At 38.9% G+C, this 25,888-nt stretch overlaps 2 protein-coding genes across 3 annotated transcripts; one reads left to right on the top strand and one right to left on the bottom strand.

The window, feature by feature from the left end:
• Nucleotides 1-270: 270 nt before the first annotated feature.
• On the top strand, nt 271-14,347 carry tespa1 (thymocyte expressed, positive selection associated 1). 2 transcript variants are annotated; one of them, XM_042405984.1, is made up of 13 exons: nt 271-1,547; nt 2,835-3,130; nt 4,358-4,545; nt 4,912-4,954; nt 5,930-5,970; nt 6,667-6,720; nt 8,450-8,489; nt 9,075-9,122; nt 9,415-9,510; nt 9,802-10,010; nt 10,134-11,371; nt 12,471-12,558; nt 13,490-14,347. In XM_042405984.1, exons 3-13 carry the CDS (start codon nt 4,401-4,403, stop codon nt 13,579-13,581), a joined length of 2,094 nt encoding a protein of 697 aa, XP_042261918.1. In that variant the 5' UTR covers nt 271-1,547; nt 2,835-3,130; nt 4,358-4,400; the 3' UTR covers nt 13,582-14,347. The 2 variants fall into 2 exon arrangements, with proteins under 2 accessions (XP_042261918.1, XP_042261917.1); XM_042405983.1 differs by having other exon boundaries at nt 271-3,130.
• tarbp2 (TAR (HIV) RNA binding protein 2) lies at nt 13,938-21,166 on the bottom strand. Its single transcript, XM_042405994.1, has 7 exons — nt 20,924-21,166; nt 18,294-18,608; nt 18,026-18,095; nt 17,730-17,847; nt 17,474-17,601; nt 16,904-17,099; nt 13,938-15,955 (listed from the first exon to the last, which is right to left on the bottom strand). The coding sequence occupies exons 1-7, from the start codon at nt 20,974-20,976 to the stop codon at nt 15,798-15,800; spliced, it is 1,038 nt and encodes a 345-aa protein (XP_042261928.1). The 5' UTR covers nt 20,977-21,166; the 3' UTR covers nt 13,938-15,797.
• Nucleotides 21,167-25,888: the final 4,722 nt, after the last annotated feature.

Here is a 25,888-nt window from a genome sequence, read left to right on the forward strand (position 1 = left end):
GTGTGTGTGTGTGTGTGTGTGTTTCTTTTCTTTTCCTTTTCCACATGCTTCTGTATATGTATTACCAGAAGATGCATGTTTTGTAAAATAGTAGTGTGTGTAACCCCGTGTGGGATGGACCAAATGTTTGGCATGACACAGAATAAATATATTTTTTTAAAAACAAACAAAACAAAACTATTACTAGTAGTAGATTGGTCTATTAAACTAGAGTAACTGCAAAATCTGCAAGTCCAAATGCCAAACCACGTGGTCAAATCTTATTAAGTCCAGTAATAGTATCTAAACAGGATGTTTTGTGTTTTTAAAGTAATCTTAATTTAAAAGTCTTTGTTTTCTTCGTTTGGTGATTGCACTGTGGCGCTACCCCAATACATAAAAGAAGCGCACCTCTCTGAGAGCTTCTTGTAAAGGATTGCTGATTTGCTCCAATGGGAAAGCTCGTTTCTGCCAACAAGTATCAACTCGCTCATGTGATTGGCTCAAAGGCTGAGAAATGGGCGGTACCAAGCAAGTTAGGTAGTACCGCTGAGTATGATTGACGTTGGGTTATCTGTTTACCGCTTAAAAGGCGCTATAAGTAAATAGGTTCTCGTAAACATTGATATTTCGCCTTTTTCTAGCTGAGATACTGTCTTATTTCTCTACAGTGAAAAGATGCTCCTCCCTCTCTTTGAACACGGAGGTGGGGACGGGTGTTTAAGTCGTGGCCACTAGCCACTCCCTGGTGGCGCCTTGTGGGCTGGGAAACAGCAAGGAGGCGGGAGGAGTCAGGCAGGGTGGAGGAGAAGAGACCCCCCCACCCGCACACACACACGCACACATACACACATAGACACACACACAGGCTGTAATAGCACTGGGAGGAGAGGTTGGTCCTAGTGTGGGAGGGCTTTTATTACTGGGATGTGTGAGGGGGCTGTCAGAGAAGCAGCACATGTGCCCATGTAAACAGGACAGAGGGTGGAGTCCATCCTTAGACCAGGCCTGCACCCACCCAACTCTGTCTGAAGTCAAACATGTTTCTGCACTTACACACAGATGTGATTCATTTCGCTTATTTATTTCTAACAGTGCCTCCACACAAACACACATCACGTCTAATAATGTATCAGACTTTATTCACCAACATGCGTGCAAGGAATTTGGTGCAGGAGCCAGAACAGACAAACAAGATAGCAGTAAAATGGAAAAAAGCATGCTAAAACAATTATAAATATGTATAAACATTTTAAGATAATATTCAAATACATAAAACATTATACACAACTAGCCTAAGTTTACAAGGAAGCAATTGGTTCTGCGTGATGGGTCACACAGTATATTTAAAGTGTGCACAGATACCGGTAATGTTGCCAGATAAGTTCAGTGCAATCAGCAGTTTAGATTAACTCACAGTGCAAATTTGGCTATGTGCAACAGCATTTGAGTGCAATATGCATAACGTTCATGTGAAAAGTAGGGAATGGGAATGTTTTGTTATCAGCTGTCCAGTGCTCCATGCAAAAACTCCCTTTGCTTCTTTTCCTTCACTCCACACTCTTTGGGTGAGCGAAAAACACAATTTGGTAGCCAAAAATTTACATCTGTAAAATGATGAAAAAGTTGGCCTATTTGCATAATAGCTTTCATAAAAAATAATGCATTAACATAAGCATCAGTCTTGTGAATATGCCTGAACAGCAGGTCACTAGAAATATCTTTAACTGGAATATTTAACATGGAAATGCCAGGATTAGTGAGGTTAAATCTTGATTTCTTTATAGGTTATAGTGTAATATAATAAATTGCTCCTCGTATGTGAGGAAAGATGGTCTGTTGATGTTTGGTACAAACCTTAATTATTAACATATTGTCTGTGTAGAGCATTATGTGAAGCAGAGGACCTATATCTGTGTGTGCACAGTTATGTTCAGGTAAATTACTATTAGATACTGTTTAGAAACAAGCTGCTTTAATGGTTTTCCTGAAGAGAAAAGGCTTTATTTGTTATGTGATTTAGGTGAGATTAAAGACCATTTCAGGTTTTATATGATGACTTAAGGGCTACACTTTTTTAGTAAAATGTCCTTCATTTCTAATGAGTTCTTCTGGTTGGATGATTATGAAAAATGTGAGTTTTGTTTTAGGTAGAACCTTTTTGTGGTCAATTTTATCTGTAGAGCCCAGAACAGGAGAAAAAGTTCTTTGATTGCAGATACGTGTGAGAATTTATTTACTTGTCTGACAAATGTTTCACTGCTGCAACAGGATTTTTGGTGTTTGTAATGTAATAATGTAAATGTGAATGTTTTATGTCCATGTGGATTGGGCTCTTATAGGCCTGTGTGCATGAGAATAAAATAAATAAATAACGTGACATCTGGTAAGTAAGAAAAGTTGATACCACTTTCTGATGAGTCACGTTTTATAAAGGGTTCATAGGTCGCAAATAATGGCTTTATTAATATTAATAAATTTTTTATAGATACAGTTAAAGCCATTAATAAGAAGAGTCTGATTTTAATTGATAAAGGATGAAGAGTTTCACTGTCTAACTGAGCCAAAAGCAAAAGTTATTAAGTCAGTTAATAAGTTTTTTATAAATAAAGATTCTTACATTAAGCCAAGTATGCAGTTATAAATGTTGAAAAGTTAACAGTATGAATTCTGGCTCAGATACTCTGCTATGAATAAACCTTTAAAAATGCATGTCATGGGGGAGTTGCTCTGCATAGTTTGCTTATCTTATAACGTTATTATTATGTTTCCATCACATCTTTTGTATAGTTAACCTTTACCTGCCTTTGACATTTCCAGCAACCTGTTGAGTGTGTCTGGTTTTGTTTCTGCAGGATGTGTCGCAGCTGCGTCCCACGCTGATAACTGTTGTGTTTCAGATGAGATGCAAAGTCACTTCCTACAGTCTACTCTAACCCATCCCCTGCGATGATTCAGCCCGCTGACATGTCTAACAGCAACTTACCAGAAACTTGTAATCGTCAATTAATCATTGGAAACCAGAACAGGCTGGATGCAGCTTGAGAATCTGCTAAAGATTGCAGATAAGTTTCAGATATCTCAGCCTGCGACAACAGGAAACGAGAGAAAGAGCGCCAGTGCAACAGAACTGAAACCTGCGTCGATGGAGGTAAAGCTGCTTTTCTTCTCTCTCTCAAGTTTGTTCGCTATTTTGCTGTAAATTGGATTTTTGGAAAACTCTGAATAGACCTTCATATTCCAGCTAAAACACTCAATACAGCCTGCGGGTACATTTTCATTGCAGGGTAGGCTTCTAAAAATAGTGTTTCATATTTACACGGATGACACACACTGAAAGACTTTTATAATCACCAAACAATATGAAAAAGTCATTCAAATTTTCAAAAAGTTATATTATCTTCATAAGAATGAGCAGTATACATCATTTACTGTATGTCCTACATGGTGGTTTTGTTTTCAGTTTATCAAAATATCAATATTATCTAAGCAAACCAAATGTCTTATTGGGCTCATACATTATAATCCATATACTTATATGTAGTATATAAATGGACATGCAATTACCATTATGCACTAATTCAGTATTTATCCATTCCAAGTTTTAATTTCAATGTATATGGATGCATTAACCTGTCACTCTGTATTTCTATGCGTTTATATGTTGGCCTTCCTTTACTGTATGTCACATCATATCAATTTTTTATAGCTAATAAGTGAGCATGTATCTTGTTTTATCTTTTCTTTTTTTTTTACTCTGCTATATACAGTTTATTTGAATATACTCAGATATTTTATTGCACTCAGGTGTCCATGCATCATGTCATGTTTTGTCAGTTCGTCAGTTTGGTCTTGAAGAAACATAATTTCATTTTTATTGTATTTTTTATATTTGAAATTACACATATGGTAACTTGAATTTGAACTTGACCTCAGACTTGAACTTGATGTGTAGTGTAGTTGAGCTCTTTGTTATAGCTTAATTATATAACAGTTAGACTGGCTGATATTAGCTTTTAATAAGTTTTACTGGGTCAGTTAATGTCATCCAGAGGAATATGTAACCTGTAATGACAAGGTAGACAGGTTTTATTCATTGTTCATTAAAGTTTATTTAGACAGGGAAAACCTAATGGAGATATACCTATACTGTAGTGGCAGTGGCTGCTAATCTATGCAAAATAATGTCATTAGTCTGTCAGCGGAGAGTATCTCAGGTAAACTAAAGTGACAAAGATTATTGGCACAAAATACCAACCCAAAACTCTAACTATCTTGGAATTCTTCATAAAAATATTACTGCCTCAGGCTTTCAAACACATCAGTGAAATCCTTAAAAATATATTGTTTATGTTTCACCTCTCTTGTGCTGCTGCAGCTTCAACTCCTCTGTGTTCCTCGGTCGTCTGTGAACTGAGGCGATGGAGAGTCCGTCCTCCACAGTGAGGCGGCGAGCCTGGATCAACAGCAGCCGACAGTGGCCCACAGTGGAGGAACTGGACCCTGATGGACCATTAGGCAACCTCCCCTCAGCCTCTACGGCAGATGACGATGTCTTTTCAGATGGTCAGTCCGAACCCAGGAGAGTGTGACATATCCAGTCACATATCTGTTCAGTATCTATGATTTATGTTTGATTATGTCAGCACTTTAATTTCTGACGGTATAAATGCATTAAAAGAAATGTCCCGACAAAAAAGTGACTCAGATAAAAACTCAGACCACTTCCTCTTTTAGCAGAAGAAGACTACAGTATTACTTCCACTGTTTAATGCAATCAGAAGTTAACACTTTTTTCAAGATAAATGTATGTTCAAGATTAGTATATATTGTATGTATGTTTGTTTAAAAAAAAGTGAAATCCACTAAAAGAACAAGAAGAGCAGTTTATTTTATGAAGATTACTCATAAAGCAGTGTCTGATTTCCACAGGATGCTTTGTAGGAAAGATTGAGAACTGGCTACAGGGTTGTGGGTAAGTTAACTTGCTTTACTAAGTTTTTTTTTTTGGTTGTTTTTTTGTTTGTTGTTTTGTAAGATGATCACTTTCAGCTCTGACTAACAAGCTCTAAAGGACAAGGTGTCAGTCACTGGAAACTGGTTTAACAAACAGCCGTACGTAGAAAGTGGAAACTGTCTGAGGTCAGGTGTTCCAGGAAGACGATGCAATAAGGTAGCTACAGTATTGTTTTCCCCACAATGGCCTTAGGCGATGCATTTTTACAGCTCCCTATGAATAAAAAACATTTTAGTTCTTTAAAATCATAATACTCCAAACTGAATATGCAGAAAAGGCTAATTTTGTTCTCAGGAGATCTGCCAGTCTTGAATGACACAACCGAGAGCTGCCTAGGCCATGGCATGCATGCAAACAACTTTTTATGGCAGTGTTAATCATGAGAAAAAAATATTACTTGTCAAGATATAGATGCTAACACTTCAACAAGCTTGTGCCCTGTGTTTGATTCAGTTTTTAAAAAAATCCCTTGTGATTCATACTAACACAACTATTTAACAAGAAAGAAATAACAGTTCCTTTTTACTGTTATGAAACTGATTGTAGGAAGGCGATCAGCATGCAAAGACATTGTTTAATGTCTCATATAGCAGCCAATTACAAGGAAGCTGCATTAGTGGTCAATGAGATACAGTTTAAGGAGTAGGAGGATGGTTGTGAGTTCTCAGAATTATACATGAAAATGACCAGATTGGTTTGAAGGTGTTGACCCTATTGCTGCTCAGTGTGTGAACGTATCAGCAAGAGGAAGTTTGCAGCCTTCATCAGCCTGTTGAGAGCTGATCAGGGAGTAGATCTGTGCTGCTGCTATCGTACTCAAGATGAAGTTATCTATATATAAACCACTTCTGTGATAGAGGAAATGGCATGCATATGAAACTGACTGGGTATGTGTGTGTATTTATGCAATAGCTATATGGATATGTCTTACAGATTGGAGGGATGCTCAGAGAACACTAGGCAGCTGAGTTTTGGTGAGTATAAACTGAGATGAAGCTTTAACACAAATAGTATTCAACATAAGTCATTTTTAAAATTGGCAGCTAACATACCTACTGCTGCATGTAGTAAATGCTGATCACAAATTCACATTTCTGTTGTCTTTAATCATGTCCATACACACATAAGTAAAAGTAACAATGCTGCACTATAAAAATACTCCATTACAAGTAAAAGTCCAGCATTTAAAATGTCACTTTAAGTAAAATATATTTAAAGTATCAAAAGTAAAAGTATTGACATCCAAAATGGCTGCTCTGAGTGTTAATACTATCATATGTTGTATTTTCAGCATTTTACTGTTGTAGTTGGTTGAGGTGGAGATAACAATTTTTGTGTACTGCTGAGTAGTTTGACCTACAACAGTGTATCATATTCGATAAGCTCATCATATGTTCTGTATTGAAACTCTTAATGTGTGAAGTGACAAGTAACTAAAGCTGTCAAATAAATGTGGTGGAGTAAAAAAATACAATATTTTCCTCTGAATTGTAGTGTGGTACAAGTATAAAGTAGCATGAAATGGAAATTGTCAAGTGAAGTAAAAGTAAGTAAATGTACACTTAAGTGCAGTAATTGAGTAAATGTACTCAGTTACATTCCACTACTACACACTAGCAAGATTTCAAGGTATAAAAATATTTAAATCATTGTTTGTATCTGTCCTTCAGAGTCTGTGCTGAAAGCCAACAACTTTGATGATGACCTGAGCCTTGGTGCTGATGGTAAGTACACACACACACACACGCACGCACACACACACACACACACACACACACACACACACACACACACACACACACACACACACACACACACACACACAAAAGAAGGAAATGGCCTTAAAGGGAAATAAGGTGAACATAACAGGTCTGCTGTTTTATCTGTAATACTGGTGACAAACATGCACAGAGACAAATATTTTTGAAGTTTTATACAGTATTACTCCACCTCTGCTGAGGAGGATATGTTTTGAGAGGAGAAAGTGTGGAGCAGTTCTTCTTTGTTCTTTTTTGTTATTAACTCAAAAGTTAAAGGCATACTATGCAGGATGCTCCTAAAAAAACAACAATGTATAGACTCATACAAAAATAATCCCTCTCAATCACCTCTTATGACCTACTAGAAACGTGTGGCAGTGTATGAATCTGCAGAGGCCCTGCCCTCTGCCTGTATTTTCTTATTGTTTAGCTGTGTTTGGGACGCTTCAGGACGTTAACTTTTGGGAAGTGGGTCTGTAGTCTCTCCTCTGCTCCGCTCTGCTCTCTGTCTCAGTGTCATGGATGAGCTGTAGGTCTCTGTGTCTGCTTGACCGAGGGCGGGGCTGAGCTACACACATGCAGAGCAGAGAGGCCGCAGAGGACAGGATGACGCTCTGCATTCACACAAAATCCAGCAATGCAGCAACTTCCTGCAGGGTTGTGTGGAGGTGTGCGGAGGTGTGGGCATGTTTATTTGTGCCTTAGAATGTAACCACCGTGGTACAATCAGAAGATAACGTCTTATTTATCCGATTCACGGCTTTGTTCTCGCTAGCGCCTCTCCCTCTCTCCATTCACTCTCTAGCTCGCTCAACCACTGCTGCTCTTTGTTTAAAAAAAAAAGGTTGTATGTTTAAAAAAAGGCAACCAACAAATACTGCATAGTTTACCTTTAATAATACAGATTTCTAGGAGTTTTTATATTAATTGTACCTACACTTAGACGTACAGGATACAGTCTTATCAGGGCCATAAGTATTTACACCACCAAAGTTGTGAAATTTTTGTGAGGTTACAATTCAAGTAGTAGGACTAATACCTTGGGTGTAACTTTGGGTTATCTTATCTTTAAGTGCCTTAAAGTTTAAGATACGGTCTTTTGTAGCACACTTCTGTTCAAGAAAATATCCATAACAATACACCCTTTGTATTAGGCCAGTTCTGCAAGAGGTTTCTTCCTGTTAAAGGGGAGTTATTCCTTGCTGCTGTTGCCAAGTGCTTGCTCATAGGGGGATGTTGGATCTCTGTAAATTACAGAGTACGGTCTAGACCTGCTCTATGTGAAAAGTGTCCTGAGATAACTCTTGTTATGATTTGGCGCTATATAAATAAATAAATTGAATTTAATTGAAATTGAATAAAGTATGAATTCATCCCTGAGTGACATTCTGGTACAAGTGTTTCATTACATTTGCATCTGTATGACAGCTTCTGTCAACATGTTTGGGCATAAAGCAAAAGTAAGAGTGCACCTGGAGTTGCTGTGTGGTTAAATCGACTAGGGTAACCCACTCACCACACACGCACGCATGCATGCGCACACACACACATGCACACACATGCACACACACACACACACACACACACACACACTATTTCCATGGACACAGGTTTGCAAATAAACTGTGAAAACCACCATCAGATGCATATCAACAGATTCCTCTTCTATTCTGAAATGAGTTCTCTGTTTCAGCTTGTGCGTTAAATGGTGGAAAAATTACACCTGGAGTTGGGTGAGTAGCAACTGTAAAGCGGAAGATATTAACAATGAAACAACACAAAAAGCAAGAAGAATGTTTTATCACTGATTTAGTAAATATATGTTTATATATACTGTATATGAATCCATGTTGCTTTAATCATCATACTGACAGGGCTGTAATAGCATTGAGGACACAGATTTTCTTCTGTAGTTTTACATATATATATATATGTATATATATATACATATAAGTGAGCAATAAACAGTATTTGATGTTACTCAAATTTTAGTCAGATGTAAATGCATATAAACTGCACCTCCCATCATGCAATTCCCATCATAAAATTCATGCCAAGTCTCTGGATTGATATCTTAAGGTCCTGCATAGTGACGCTGTTTCTATGAAAATGATTCAGTAGAGTGTTTATTTATCACTTTATTGCAGATATGTGTGTGTGAAACTTTAATATGCAAACTCATTGTATGTTTTGAAAGCATATTTGAAATCATCTGACTTTCTGCATTTCTATAATCAATAGTAAAGAAATCTCAAAGAAATGATGATTAAGGAGACTGTTATTTGTCTTCTTTTTCTCTCTCTGTGCTGACCTTGAAGCCTCGCAAGGCAACCTTCCACCAAACGACAACACAGCAGACTCACCAGGTCAGTTACCAACCTCTTTCCAAGCTCGCAATGAAAGTATAATAGAAAGGGTTGTTCTGGTGTCAGATTATTGTCGCAGGAATGTTTTCCTCAGAAAAGAATCTTAAATTACCTGGTTTCACTTCTAAAGTTTTGTAAATGGAAAGCAAAAACAAAGTGAGCTTATTCAGCTGACTAATCTTCACTTACACGCTGGAGCGATCGCATTATTAACATGAATATGATTCTAATTTGTAGGTCGTATGCATTTTAACACTTAAAATATATTAATACCTTTGCCCTTGTTTGATAGTACCCCTCGTCAGGGACTATGTCTGCCGACACTGAACTTGGGCCACAGCATGGCCTCCAGCTGTCTCTCCTCCTCCACCTGTAAAACCACGTCAAGGTGAGGCACTTTATTGTTCTGGAGGTTTCTTTTGGCTCTCGAATGACCTGCTCGACAAGATGCAACTTTCCAAATCCAAGTTTCTCTTTTTCTTGGCTCGTTTGAATGTGTTCTATTTTAATTCTATATAGTAGTATTTCATCCTGATATCCTTCTTATCATTGGTCACATTTTAATGTATTGGCTCCATGTTTAATTATTTGGTAAAAGACATTTTAACTCTGTTTTATTAAGTGCTCTACATGCCAGAATAAAACATTTTCCCTTCCCTTTCTCTCACATGCATGTTAGTGTATCTGAGGTGCTGCAGATGTGTTCGGAGGATGCAGAGGAGACTCTGTATGAGTTGGGTTTTGGCTGTGATGAGCCACAGGTCACTGTGCGCATTCCTCCTCGATTCTTCACCTTCCCCTCTCAGGCTCAGGGCATAAACTTCCGCCTTTTCCTGGACTCACAGCTACGGCGGATACGAGAGGAGGATCCTAGCCTGTCTCTTGCTAGTAAGAACATTGATTTATTAAATTACTCTGCTGTAGTTTGTTTGATATGTGATAGGGTGAAATAATTCTGGGATCACCATTTGTATTGTACTTGTATTATTTTACATTTTATTCTTTCTACAGGTCGTTTCAGACAAGTTCAAGTACTCACAGCAATGGCCAACGCTTTCTACTCCCTGTACTCCCATGTGTCTCGCACTCCTCTCCAGAAACTGGCCACACCAGAATTTACCTTCTCCATGTCTCCCGTGGAGAAGATCGAACGCTTCAGGAGCTGCATTCGCAGTGAGCCACGCTCTCCTGTGGAGAGGCTGAAGGACACCGTCTCCAAGATGTGCCTCTACACAGGGTCTCCTCGAGGATCAGACTCCACCTCGCCACAGCCCTCACCCAGGAAAAGGTCTAGCCTTCCTGATGTTGTGGGTATAGTCCTGGATAAGGCCAAGACTAGGCCCACCAAGAAACTGGATTTGGGGGAATATAATCGGAGTCATTCAGCTGTGGATGTGAGGCTGGTTATGGATGTTGATAAATTCTGTAACGTTGAGCAAGACGAGCAAATACAGCAGACCGTGGCGGACACAGACAATCTTCAAAATGGAAATAAAATCTGTCATGAGAAGATGCAGGACAGTAAACAAACAGATAATGTTGATGCTGATAAAAAAATTATCAAACCAACAGACTTTGACAGCATGACTCACAGTATAAGAGCATCTCTAGCGTCATCCATATCAGGAGAAACCGTGATAGAAGCAGATCATCAGTTTCTTTCATGTCAGACTGAGCTGGACTCATGTTTGACTCAAAGTGACACAAGGACAGATGATCTAAAACCAGTTACCAAGGTTACATTTGATCTAATCTGTCCGCCGATAGTGGAGAGTGTACACCAGGCACCATTCTCTCAACACACGCAAAGTGTGAAAAGAAACACTTTATCTCATCTCTCCAATCGGACAGAACGCATGGATAGATCATGTCTTGTATCACAGAGACACCACATACAAAACAAGACTCAAACATCTGTGTCTGAGCCTGACAAGGACTCACACAGAGCTGATGTTGCCTCTTCAGGGGAAGCCACACAGGCGGATGTATCCAGATCACTTCATGTCCTCGACCCTGATGGTAGCTACACCCATTACAGCATCACTGTGACTGGGTGGGAAGGTGATGAAGTCTCTTCCTGTTCCTTGAACACACCCGATTCCAGTCACACTTCGACTGAGCCACCTGTTGAGACTTGTGAAGAGCCACTTAGCGAGGACAAAAGCCGGTACCTCAATCCACTGACTCATCAGGCCCTGGGGCACAACTCCAATAACCTACAACAGGTTAACTCCTTTGAGCTGGAGGAGGTGTGGTATTCTAAAAATAGTACTGCACATGTACAATATGTACAGACTTTGGGGCTGAATGATGTTGGAAAAAAATATTTTAGTTTTTAGCAATAATACATTTCGATATTTAAGAGGAAAGTTGCACAGTTTTATCAGATACTGTAAATATGCAGCATTTAAAGCATGTTGCTCCATTTGGAAAGGTTTAATCACACTGATTTAACATGAAATTTGTATTCAATATTCACCCATCATTCCAGGTTAAAGTCTGTGATCACCATGATATTAATTATGAAATTGGCGAAAAGATCCAGAAAGAAAAAGGAAGCTTCATATTAATATTCTTCAGTTTAAATTAGGGCTGAACGATTTTGAAAACATATCTAATTGCGATTATTTTGACTGATGCAATGATTATGGCATGATTTTTGCGGGGATATGTACCAAATAAAGATGATTTCTTAAGTTTGTAGAATATGATGTGTAGGCCAGGACATCTCTGCAGCAGGACAATATTTAATTTAAAATGGTATTTTGACAGACATTTTGCCTTTTACAAACATTGCGCCTCCTGTGATTTGAAAATTGCAGTAGGCCATATTGTGATTTAGATAAAAATTTCAATTAATTGTTGAGCCCTGGTAGACTTTTGCCTCACTGAATGGCACTCAGTTTTGGCTATGCACTCTCACGTCATATGACTCCCCATTTTTGTTTATTTCATACTAGTCAGTTCTCAGAATGATTTTGATTGGTCATTTGTCTCACAGGCAACATACGCTTGCAAAACAACAAACTGTTACTAGATAAGGCTAAACAACAGTATGTGTCAAATGGATCTGACTGTTTGTCTTTAAGATAAGAAATGAAAAATGAGCTACTGATAACACAGAGCCACTGATATCCTATCAGTAAGTGGGTTTACATAGTGGACCATGATGGGCCTAGTTTAGATTATTACATAGCATCCAAGTGTACATTGTAATTTTGATGATGAAACAGTATCTCATTCAGCCCTAATGTCACATAACATTTTTGTGTTTTCTAATTATAGATGAGTCAAAACAGACCTACAGTGTATTCTGCAATATACACTTACTACTATTTATCTCAATAGGTGCATAGTGCAGGAGAGGAAGATTTTGGACAATCAGAAACTACGAGAATAACAACCTCACTGCTGGCCACAAAACATCAATACAAAGGTACAGTATATATATAATTTTATTTGTGTGTGATTGACATTTTTTGCATGAAAACATTAGTTCACAGGCAGTAGATACAACTGTTGCTGGAAACCTGCAGTCATGTTTTACAGGAACATGACCTCTCAAATTCAAAATAGCTGTTTGTATTATATTGTAATATACAGCAGGGCTGTAACTAATTATTTTTTTAATTTTCATTATCGATTAATCTGTAGACCATTTCCTTATTAATTGTTTACTCAGACATCTGAGTAAACAATTAATAAGGAAAGATAAGAAAGATAATGATGTAAAACTGAGAAAACAAGCAAATCCTCACACTGGGAGCTGCAGCTGAGGCGTTTTGGACATTTTTGCTTAAAATATAGCTTAAATGATTAATCAATTATCAAAAATAGTTGCCGCTTAATTTTCTGTCAACTGACCAATCTATTAATGGACTAGCAGCACTAATATACAGTTTGTGTGGTCACCAAATAGCTGATCCAGTTCACAACAAATAAGCATTCACCCTGTTCAAACGGTCATGGATGAGTGAAGAAACGGGTGTTGTCAGTCAGTCACTACTGTAAACAGCTACTGTAACCAGTGCTGCACTTCTCAGCATTAAGGATGCTAGCAGAAAGGCACAAATATGTGTGAGCACAAAATTTCTTGCTGAACCTTTTTAGATTTAGGCTCAGTGTCTTGTATTGAGGTCAGAGAAAGTGTGTCAGGAACTTTACAGCTAAGACTCTGACTCTGACAGACTGGTGTATACAGATCATTGTGCAATTGTGCAGGTGTTATTTGTCACAAGGAACATGTATACGACACACGTTCTGTATGTATATTCTGTACATATATTCAGGTCAGACTGAAGCTGCATCTGTGCAGTGGTACACAGTACATGGAGTTGTTGACTGACTGTATTTGTGACCTTATCCAGGTGAAGTGGCCCGGGGTGACAGCATTCAGTCAGACAGCAGCGGCTACGCGGATGAAGAAGTCAGCCCTGCGACCGACAGACATAACAGATGACAGGAAACCTGGAACTCCATGTAAACACACATCGAAGGAATGTTTGTCACCTGTGGACTTGAGGACATGAATTTCCCAAGCTTAAGGATTTGGAAAGTGTTTCAGACAAACGGACTACATTTAAAGGGTGTCATTTCAGAGGCCCTGCACTGAAGAAGCATTTTTTTCTATGAGAAAAGTTCAGGATATGCAAAGCATATATTTTTTCACAGTGCTCATACTGAATACAGTATATTGTAAATAAGTAAAGCTGTGTAAAAGCCTTGATGACATGCTGTGTTAACATAATTCAACTAGAATGGCACCTTTGATCAGAACTTTTCTTTGCATTTTTGATTCATTATGACAGTTCACAGTAAAATTTACAAAAAAAAGTTTTATTGGAAACAGTCAATTTGACACAGAGCTCCGGTTTTAGTTCATTGCTTTTAAAAACTGGGCCACATTTTTCTTGTAACACCACAAAGAAGTCAAGTATCTTGAATTTAATGTCAGCATTGATGTCAATAGTATCAGCACATTAAATTCAGTTAAAAAAAAACCAACATAACCTCCGTGTTTCAATAATCAGAAAACAATACGCTGTTCTGCCTTTTCAGAGAATGAAGTCAACGTTACATCAAGCACACTGTAGAGTGATGTACAGAAACTCAGTCAGCCTACATTGTGCAAAGGACATTATCTTTTCAAGTAGTGCAAACTCTACCATTTTCAATACTGTGACTTTTTTAAACTGTGCAAGGCAGTAAGTGACTACGGTACTGAAGATAAACCTTACACAAAGACACGATTGTAGGTGGAGAATACAATCTGGAAAATCACCATCATCAATTTTTTTGATATAACAGGAATTATAGTCACATCGACAGAAAAAAAAAACTTAAAGAAGAAATCACAAAGTTCACATAGCAAGTGACCCAGACACAACACTCGACATAATGAACACAAAGTAAGTCTTGAGGTAAAAACATTCAAACTCCACATGAAAATGTGTGGTGGTTTTATTTGCCTGGTCTATAATGTTGAAAGTCAAAAGTACGGCTCCATCAGTTATACCAAGAACAAAGCTTTATCGAAGACTCACATTATTATTTCCTCTTTCAGCCTCATCATAAATCTCTGACACTGAAATAAATTTACAAATTTCATGCAAAGGCTGTCAGCTAAAAGAAGGGTAATAGAAAAAAAATGGCAAATTTTGAAGGTGTGATAATTACACTGACAAGTGTGAAGTAAACTAATAAGGTTTAAATTTAATTGTAATATGTGTACAGTTGTCAATTATCTTCAATTAAAAAGACAGTATTAGCGCTTTCTCTTTTAGTATTCGTAAATGTGAAAACTTCTGATGATCTTGTTGAGAGTTCCTAAAGTCCTCTGAAAGACATGAACATACTGTGTATCCGGCCAACTGTTGCAAGGAACTCTCAAAAAGGGGTTAATTTCCAAAAATTTTGAATTTTAAATCACATGTCAACTGACTGCTATCCTGAACAGAGTTTTATAATCAGAGCAAAAAATGTCAAATGAACATCAGTTTTGGATTTTACAGTTGAAATAATCACAACAAAAGTCACATTTTCAGTACTCATACAAGCTGTATGAAGGGGCAGTCTTTAAAACAATTATCCTCTGACATTTATGCAGAAGAGTCCTTTTCTCTCCATAATTCAGCAGCACGGCTGGGAAATTTCTTCTTGGCATTGATCCATGTGAACGGAGATTAAACAAAGCACCAATCATTGAGGATTCCACAATCCCGAATTTCTACAAACCCTGTTGAATTTTTGTTGCACTAGAGTATGTCAGTAGTTATTTGGGAACTCACTGCAAGAGCACCATTTGTATTTTCAGATCAAGATTTTTTTTAACTTAAGATTTTAGGAAAATACAATGCTGGGTACGAACAAAAACTTTTAAAAACTACAAATAATTTGTATGCAAAATGTCAAGGAGATGGGTAAATGAGTTTTTGGGCAACTAAATCTTCATTGGCAACAATTAGATATCAATGTGACGAAAATGGGCTCCATGGGTTAATTTGGGGACAGAAAAAAAGTCTTCATTTCCAAATATGAGGTAATTCAGGTAAGTGAACTCATCACATGCGCTACGACCATTTCGCTGACGAGATAAGTGTCGTCTGGAGTGGAAATTTATCCTGGCGCTGCGTTGTGATGAGTTAGAGTCTGTGAGGAGGAAGATAATGAGGCCTGTCACTTCCCCCCAGCCATGATTTTGAGGTACTGCAGTGCGTTGTGGGCTGCGTTGGCGCGAGCGGCGTCTATGCTCGGAGCGAAGCCGTGGCACACTGTGATTGGCTGCGTCGACAGCTCCACCAGACACTGGCACAGACCACTCAGACTGCGCTCCTCTGAAACAAGAACAAACAAAAATGTTAAAATAGATATTTACACCATTATTGTTGCTCTGGAAATTAAAAGTATTAGCATTATTGTAGACACAGCAGATGATGATGTGTCTTATCCTCCACATCCATTGGCCTGAAAAGAGCACTACAGTATATTTTAGTGGCATTTCACTGACATACTGTATTTTATCTCCATTATAAATCACATTAGGGGTTTGACAGCTATGATCATGATGACCACATTCATATGCATGAAGTCACTCATATCCAGGCTATGTTCCAGTTTAAGTCTAATTCTTGTAAATTGCAAATTTATTACCCTGTGAAGAAGGAAATGGTGGCAACTAAAAATAGTTTACAAAAATCACTTTTTTATCATTTTATTATTCATATTTCCCGTAGAATGTAAAATAATGACAGTTTCCCAGCACAAGTTTAATCATGTGAACTCAAGTGTGTTCATCTCAATTTACATAAAATTAAATCTTCAGACTCATTGGGTGCCGGTTCCTCAACAAAATCCAGAGGAAATAACAAACCGGCAAGTCATGCCAAACATAAACCCAACTTAAAATTATTGTCTGTCTGTAAAGATAAAATGGCTCAACAGCACAAAACCGTAACAACGTGCAGCTGCCACGAACTTCCTCCATATCTGATGACAGTCACCACACAGCATGCAATTTATTTTGTGGTATTATGCCATCAAGATGTACCCATAATGCTCTACAAGTCTTAAGTTGATGGTGTGAATCAGATGTGGAAGCAGTAAGAAAACTAAAACTAAAACAGAGTTCTCCATGCATGCAGATATTCATGACTTCAAACTTCTTTTTACCCTTTCAAAGTTATACTCCTCTTAAACTTCAAGTGTAGACAGAATGCAGCACTGAGCAGCAGTGTGTGTAATTTTTATCTATTTGAGTGCTACTGTACTGTATGTGGACTCACCCAGGTCCAGGTAGCTGACATCAAAGCACTGCTCAGTGGACAGGTCACTCAACAAAGAGCAGAAGTTAGAGTCGGAGGGCATGCCCAGAGGGTGGCTGCGGAGCTGGAGGATCTTCTCTCCAGCAGAGTTTCGCAGAGAGTCCCACGTGCAGCTGAAGCCTTTACTTTTGCCCGACTCAGCTCTGCTCCCCATGTGCTGTGTGTGCAGAGGAGATTAGTTTTATAGTAATTAATGGACACTGTCATTATCTACCAGCAAGATTCATGAGACAGTGAAGTGTTAATGGTGCACAAGTGCAAGGTGCAGAGCTTATAGTACTCTTCATATTTTTTTAAGGGCAAACAACTAGAACAAATAAAATGCAAGACATTAAGAACTTTATGATGCAAACACAATATTTACATGAAATCAAGGAAATAAAACAGAATGTTTTAAATACCTGGGATTCAATTAAATGCTACACAGTTGTGTGTCCTTTCCTCTAATGATGTCAAATCGTTCAACATGCACAATCTTCATAAGCATTGTCAATTGGTGAAATGGTTTCACAGACCAAGTTTGTTTCTCACCATGGTGAATGTGTCTTCCTCTGCGTCAGCATCATTGCTGGTCCTCAGGTCCACTGGGACATCATGTATACGTGACAACATCTTAGCTGCTGCATTTCTCTTGGCTAGCTTCTTGGACGTACCACTTCCTGAAGACGTACAGGAAACTATGAGTCACATTGCAGCTGTTTAATTTACTGATCTTCATTCAGTAAGACTTTGTTATGTATAAGAAACCTAACAGTATGCTTGATATGGGTTCTAATTTAGCAATTACCAATTTCCACAAATCTCTCGACTCTGCAGGTCATGGTGAACTCTTTGCGATGTGCTGGACCAGACTCCTGGGTGACTGTGTACTCTGGCAAACGCCATCCTTTCTGCACCACCAATTCCTGGCAGATAAGTGCATGAACAAATAATTACACAAACAAAAACTAATGCCACTATAAACACTGCAGATGTTGTTAACAACAGAAAACCAGGATGGACTGCCTAAACATTGACAGTATCCACTAGTCTAACAGAAACATAAAACCTTAAACCACAGCAGCTCTATCTTTGTCTCATCACCTGCAGAGCTCCTACAGGGTTACATTCAGACTGCTGAGAATTGCCCGAAGTCTTCATCTCTGACTGGGAGCTGCACAGAGGATAAGATAAAAACAAACACAGAAGAGGAAGTTATGAAACCACAGGGACCTCCATCTCACATGCGTTCGATGCTGAATTATTCTACATAGTGAGGCATCCAAAGGTTTACTTCTAATGTATCTGCCAATGTATCATTTTAACTGTAAAGCCAATGGAAAGAAATTCAAAAAGTAAAGAAGAAACTGACCCGTCTTCATCAGTAGGCACGTCAACCCCAATAAACCCGTCTACTCCAACACCAAGTCCGGCGGGACCTCCGAGACCTCCCTTGAGCATCTTCAGAGCAGCCTCGGCTGCTTTGTGCTTGGCTGCCTTCTTACTGGGCCCTTGGCCGGTGCAGCTGATCTCTCCGACGGAGACGCGGAACGTGAAGTTGGGCTGGTGGGCCTGTCCCTCGGCCTTCAGCAGGTCATACACTGGGGTCTTACCTATCCGCGTTCCATACTCCTGCAGCAGACTGATGGGCGTCTTTCCGGGATTCACAGCCAGCATTTGCTCAATACTGAATGAAAAAATAAGAATAATTGCATGAGATGGATTGTTGATAAATCATATTGATCTCTATGATATAAGCATATCAGAGAAATTAATTGTGTCAACATATCCACCCTATGAATGATTGTTTGATTATATTTCATACAAACAAGCTCAAGGGTCCTTTCCAGAAAGCAGGTTCAACAAACTCTTGAGTCTAACCCTGAACTCTGTGTTGATGAACCCTGAGATGGGAAACAGCTAATCAGAGTCACTTCAATCAACTCTGAGCATGTTCACTCTCAGTTAAGTGGGTGCATCATGAATGAAAAAAGCCATCATTAATGGAGCTCTGATACTATGAGTCACCATGGCAACAGGTAAATAAAAGGCAGGGCCTCCATTTCAATCAAGAGGATGTAGAGACATTAATGCATTTGTGTGTGGACAGTGCACATTTATCTTTACCAGAATCGGAGTGGGAAAAGTGTCAATAGGTTAACACAAAGTTTTATTCAGTGTTTTCCATTAATTTGTCATTTACAAGACTTACATTTCCTTAATGATGATAAAGTGGAATCTGACTGTGTATCAGGCTATAGCCTACATTACAATTTGAATATAATTGTTCAGCTTTATTCTGAAGGAGCTGAGGGTGAATTGATGCTGTGTAATATTTGAATGTGAGAGCAAAAACCGCTGTTCAAAGAAATGATTGATGCGCATAAAAGCAGTAACTTTAGATAGCCTAGTCCTTGAGAAACTAAACTAATATCCAACCAGGATTTTGAGTCTGACAGACAGTAAACCTCTGCTAATGAGCTTCGATATGCACTTGTGATTGGGACTGAATGAATGAGGACATGAAACAGCATCTCTGGCTCAGAGAAACTGAGGGTTTGTTGAAGAAAACCTGCCAGCAAGCAGGTTAGGTTCACAGAGTAAGTTACCATGGCAACTGACCACGAGTTTAAGTTACCCTTCTTCCTGGAAATGAAAACCCAGACTTTCCCTTATCTCAGGGTTAACAAACTCAGTTTTCACTAAACCTGCTTTCTGGAATACCACCCTAGTTTATCAGAAAGTGCACTGCCTGGCCAAAAAAAAAGTCGCCACCTGGATTTAACTAAGCAAATAGGTAAGAGCCTCCTATTGGATAATTACTGCATGGACGATTATCTTTCAGCTGTCAACAAGTTATTTAACCCCAACAGATGCAATGAGTAGCTTCTCATTTGTTAAACAACCATTTCAAAAGACACATTCTGTGGTTGTGGAAAAGATGTTAGTCTGTTTGAGGAGGGTCAAATCATTGGCATGCATCAAGCAGAGAAAACATCTAAGGAGATTGCAGAAACGACTAAAATTGGGTTAAGAACTGTCCAATGCATTATTGAAAACTGGAAGGATAGTGGGGAACCATCATCTTCGAGGAAAAAATGTGGTCGGAAAAAAATCCTAACTGATTGTGATCAGCGATCACTTAAACATTTGGTGAAATCAAATCGCAGAAAAACAACACTAGAACTCAGGGCTATGTTTAATAGCGAAAGTAAGAGCATTTCCACACGCACAATGCAAAGGGAACTCAAGGGATGGCCAGGCAGTGTATACGGAAACACAGTTCCATTAGGAAAATGGACAAACCCCTAAAGATCAGAGGATGAAGTGCTTTACAAGAATCCAGACCTGTAAAATAGCACGTGTAATGCAATTTATAATCAAATTCGTACTTCTCTATAAATGACTGTGTATATTGTCCATAGACTGTAAAGTGTCATATCAATAAATTATTTCTTATCGTTGCAGCACCTGCAGACTTCCTAGACCAAACCACCAAATTAGTAGATGCACCGTATGGGTTATACTGATGAGATGGTTGCATTGATTGCTGCTCTTACTTTCATTCTTTAAAACGTTTTAAAGATTTAAACTTTTTAATTATTAGGGTATTCATTATTATTATTATTGGTATTTTCAGTATTTATTTCCATTTGCGATTGGTTTTTGTTTTGATATCTTAACGCACTGGGACTCAACTAATGTTAATTTCAATCCAATACATGTACAATGTGTTGGAATGACAATAAAAACCTTGAAATGAAAGTTGAATTGATGACAGTAAACTAACGTTAGGCAACATCTCTCTATGTCACATTCACAGACACATGTCTAGTACCTCATTTTGTAGCTAGCTGAGTAAAATTTGTACTCGCTACATTTTAGGTACGTTAGACAGAATTAAAATCAGTAGCTCTGCTTCAGAAAATGTGCAAATGAAATGAACTTATTCCCAGATTTGGTACCCAGGCTAGCCGCCGTGCTAAGCTAGTTTAGCTTCACCTGGAGCACCCGGAGTTTCTCTTCCAGCTGTCCGATGCTGTCTCGTCGTTCATTCCCTATTTCACACAGACAGAGCCGGTCGGTTTCGGATGCTAAATCCCCCCAACCAAAACAGACACTTGCTTTCATTAGACGATATTTTCCCAGACAGATGATGAGGCAACAATATGTAAAGAACAGACGAAGCTCCCTCCGCTCCAACAACACAACGTAGCGGAGTGTTTCAAGAGCACAGATGTGACGTATGACGCATCTCCGTGAACGTCGAGCTCTCATTGGTCGAACTCAAATTCTTCTTCTTCGTTGATTATTAGAAGCGGTTTGCATCCAAAGTGTTGCATTACCGCACACTACTGGGTTGAAAATAACACTCATTTCACCTATCTAATCTAAATTATTATATTTCACATAAAACATATATATACAGACGGGTGACAAATTAAAAGAAAAAACAACATAAAGTGTCTAAGTAAGGTGAAAATCAAAATTAACCACCGCACACTGTAATGACTTTACTGTGACTTTATTAAGAGCGAACAACGCGTTTCGCCTGTGGCTTCTTCAGGTTCGCTCAGTACAACTGATGAGTACTCACAGGTGTGATAAATACATCTGAGTCACATGACTAATTATCACAGTCTTCATTTTCTCAAAGTGAACATTTTACAAAGGGCACGAAAATGAAAATATACATATTACAAAAAACATGACGTGATTAATGTTGCACAAAGTTACAAGAATTACACCAATTTATATAATTAAACTTCATTACATCCCGTAAACAACTGACTGAATAGGATGAGTAAAATTCCCTTAGCATAATGGACTACAGGTCCCACAGCTGTCCCTCCACATCACTAAATGGGAAGGGTGAGTGCCAGGGGGCCTAGTGGCTCATTTCTCCCTAAGAGTCCAAATAGCCTGTAGAGAGAAATACAAGTTAATATTTACATATCTCAGACAAAAACTCAAATCCTGTGTTTCATAAAGTAAACATACTCATATCACAGAGAAGAGCTAAAATACTATGTATCATATGGTTAACATTTTCATATCACAGAAAAGAACTCAAATCCTGTGTTTCATTAAGTCCATAAGGTTCAATAGTATTCAATTCATAAATCCAAAATGCCCCCCTTCTTAAGAGCTGGTTAATCAAGTTACCACCTCTTGGATTGGTTCGCACTCTTTCAATGCCGATATATTTGAGGGACGTAGCTGACCCATGGTTTTTCTCCTTGCAGTGTCTAGCAATGACATAATCCATATTACCATTTCTAATGGCAGCCTTATGTTCAGCAACTCTTAGTTTGAGATGGCGCTTTGTTTGACCTACATACATTAAGGCACATGGGCATTTCAAGATGTATATGACATGTCTAGAGAGACAGTTAATGAATTCTTTTATGCCATATTTCTTTCCTGTATGAGGGTGATTAAATGTCTTGGTATCAAGTATGTTTGAACAGTGTGCACATTTTCCACATCTATAATTTCCATACACTTGTTGAGAAAACCAATTAGTTTGTGCAGGTTCCTTATACATAGAACTGACAACAGTATCTCTGACATTTCTTCCTCTTTTGAAGCAGAAACGAGGTCTAGAGGATGACTGATTAAAGCTAGGGTCACATTCTAGGATTTTCCAATGTTTGTTTATAATCTGTTTGACTTGCATGTTCACTTAGAGAAAATGAAGACTGTGATAATTAGTCATGTGACTCAGATGTATTTATCACACCTGTGAGTACTCAGCGGTTGTACTGAGCGAACCTGATGAAGCTACAGGTGAAATGCGTTGTTCGCTCTTAATAAAGTCACAGTAAAGTCATTACAGTGTGCGGTGGTTAATTTTGATTTTCACCTTATATGTTCCTGCAACCGACCAGCACCTGACTGAAAATACTGGCTGTGCATGGGGAGTTCTGTCCTGTCTTAGTACGGTGTTGGACCACCATGAGCCACCAGAACAGCTTCAATGCACCTTGGCGTTGATTCTACAAGTCTCTGGAACTCTACTGGAGGGATGAACACCATTCTTCCAAAAGATATTCTCTCATTTGGTATGTTGATGATGGTGGGAGAGAGCACTGTCCAGCACATTTTTCCAAAATCTCCCATAGGTGTTCAACTGGGTTGAGATCTGGTGACTGCAAAGGCCATTGCAAATGACTCACATCATTCTCTAATATAACTTCTCGATCTGGGCTCTGAGAGGGCCTGAACACCTCTCTCAACAGCACTTCCTCTCCAGTATTTTCCATGGTATCCAAAAACTTTTATCGCTGCATTAGCAAATATCTCTATTCTCTAGAATTTCCTTTCTGCCTTAGCAGCACATTTAATCACCATGGCCAGAAATGCTAAGAACGCAATCTTGTCCTTACAAAAACAATAGGCCTATTCATCATGCTTCCTACCTGATTTGCTCTCCCCTGCTTCATCAATCTTTTCATTCCTGTCTGCTTCATCGTGGCTTATCCTTCTTTTGGACCTGAGCCTTGTGACTTCCATCTCTTCCTTCCCTTTAGACGGTACTTACCATGCCTCATGAGATACCTCATGAGAGTGATGATTGTGAGGAGTGCCTTTATAGGTCAGCATCACGTACACATCAAAACTCACGGTCATATGAGCTTGCTGGTGCATTTAGGAGGTGTGACAAAATCCACAAGCACCATCACCAAGCCCAATTGGTGGACAAGAGTAGTTCTACAGGGGCCCAATGCCGACAATTCTTGACATGAGCCACCTGAACCTCAAAGAGTTCAACCATCTGAGAATCACTCTAGACAACCTTCTTCCTAATAGAGGTTTAAGTATCAAATACCTGTTGACCACCTCAAAATAGAAAAAGTGCTAATGATCGCTGACTCCTACAGTAACTGGCTATCCATTTACTGACACCATGGCAGCTCTCAACCTGCAATATGTACAACATCATCATGCCATCAGTTTGCCTTACAGCGGATTGCTGAACTAATGGATGGTCCCAACATTGTAAGTGGTGACACCAGAGCCTTCAGGATGTTTTCCCTCTGTGTATACCCCTTGGTCAGCATGTTGGAGCAACTGGGAAGAAAAGGCAAAGTGAACTAGAGTGTGGCTTGCATGTTTCTAACTTGTCAGGAAAACCCGTACTGACCCTCCTTGATCTGGTAGACTGGCTAGAGTATGAGCTCAAAGTGCAGGAAGACAACACCCGGTTCAGCAGCAGTTTATGAAGAGAGAAGGACATAACAACCAAAGGGCAAAGGAACCCTTTCACTTTCAGGTCTACAATGAGAACCTGAACAGTTCTAGAGAGCACAGCAGCCATGTCTCAGAAGGAGGCAGTGCATCTGCCAACCTCAGTTGAGACAAATAAGAAATACTACCCCTATCACGACAACAATAAACATTCACTGATCAACTGTGCTAATTTTAAGATGTTTAGCCCCACCCAAAAGTAGACATGAATCAAGGATAACAACCGCTGCTAGTACTGTGGGTGAGGCCATCAGGCTGCTGAATGTAAACTGAAGATGTGCTGCTAGACCTGTAGCAAAAGACACCTCCTTGTACTGCATGATATCAACAAGTGGGCTACAAAGGGTACAGAGAGCGAGCAGGAGTAAAGCCAGAGCACATTAAAGCCCCCCTTAACAGCTCCACAGAGGAGGTTTATACATTGACAGGCCAGTAGAGGGGTGAAAGGTTCTGCTCAAGGTCAGTAAGGTGGTGTTGAGAAACGGAGACAGAACCATGGATGCCTGTGTGGATGACGAGTCAGAACGTACAATCCTCCACCCAGCAGCCCAGCAGCTAGGCCTAACAGGGGAAGCTGAGGATCTCCCTTTAAGAACAGTCAGGCAAGAGCTGCAGATCCTACATGGTGCCATGGTCTCCTTTACCATCTCCTCAGCAGATAAACCACACCAGGTTTTTTCTGTCAACTGAGCCTTTACAGCAAAACTCCTGTGGCTAGCTGAGCACATACATCCAGTGGAGACCCTCCAGAAGAAGCCCAGGCACCTGAGACATCTACCCCTGCAGCCATTGCACAGTGTGATCTGTGTGTCTGCACAGTGTGATCTGTGTGTGTGTGCGGCTGTAATCTTTCTGAGCCCATGTGTATGAGAGAAACCACTGTCAGCCATTCTCTTTCTTTTATAAATCATCTGGCAATGTTGTCCACAATGTTTCTAAAGCGATGAGATGTCTTTAAAGAGACTACAGACAGAATCACAGACTGTCTGAAGTTAAACATAAAACAAGTTTTTGTTTGGAAGAAACTAAAGAAATCTGGCTTTGTGAATATGTTTGCCTAAAAGATACAGCAATTTTATCGAGTTATCGACATTGCTGTTGTACTCAACATTAAAAAATAAGACCATATTTTCTGTAAAGGGGACCAAGACCTTATGAGTCTCCCAGATTAATAAGGAAATTTGAGTCCAAAAGTTACTTGAATGATTATAGACATAAAATAAATGAGAAAAGGACTCAATCTCCTGTTTGCAGAAGGCACATAAAGGAGAATGTATGGACTGCTTATGAAAGAGAAATGAAAAGAATATGTGTACCTTAATCAACAGTTATATTGATGGAAATTTTATACTGGAAACATGTACTGTTGAGGGTAACTCTAAATTTAATTGACAGGTAAACAGAATATTGATTCAATCGATTTTCCTCTAATCCAAAGGCTGTAAAAACTAAGAATATTTGTTTTTTTGCTTAAAATCTATGAACTGTAACTTCCCCTAGCTCAGAGTTTGTTTGTTTGTTGTTGTTGTTTTGGGTTGGTTTTTTTTTGTTTGTTTTTTACCTTTCTTCTGCAAACCGTAAGATTAATATTTTGATATTTTGTAAATGATCGTATTGTGTAAAAGGAAACTGAAACCGTTTCTTATGTCAATAAAGATGGCAAAATATTATATAGATATGCCAAATTCATGAAAACTCCATTCATTTTCAATGCTT

This window comes from Thunnus maccoyii, chromosome 3, assembly GCF_910596095.1.
Source record: "Thunnus maccoyii chromosome 3, fThuMac1.1, whole genome shotgun sequence".
Classification (NCBI taxonomy): Eukaryota; Metazoa; Chordata; class Actinopteri; order Scombriformes; family Scombridae; genus Thunnus; species Thunnus maccoyii.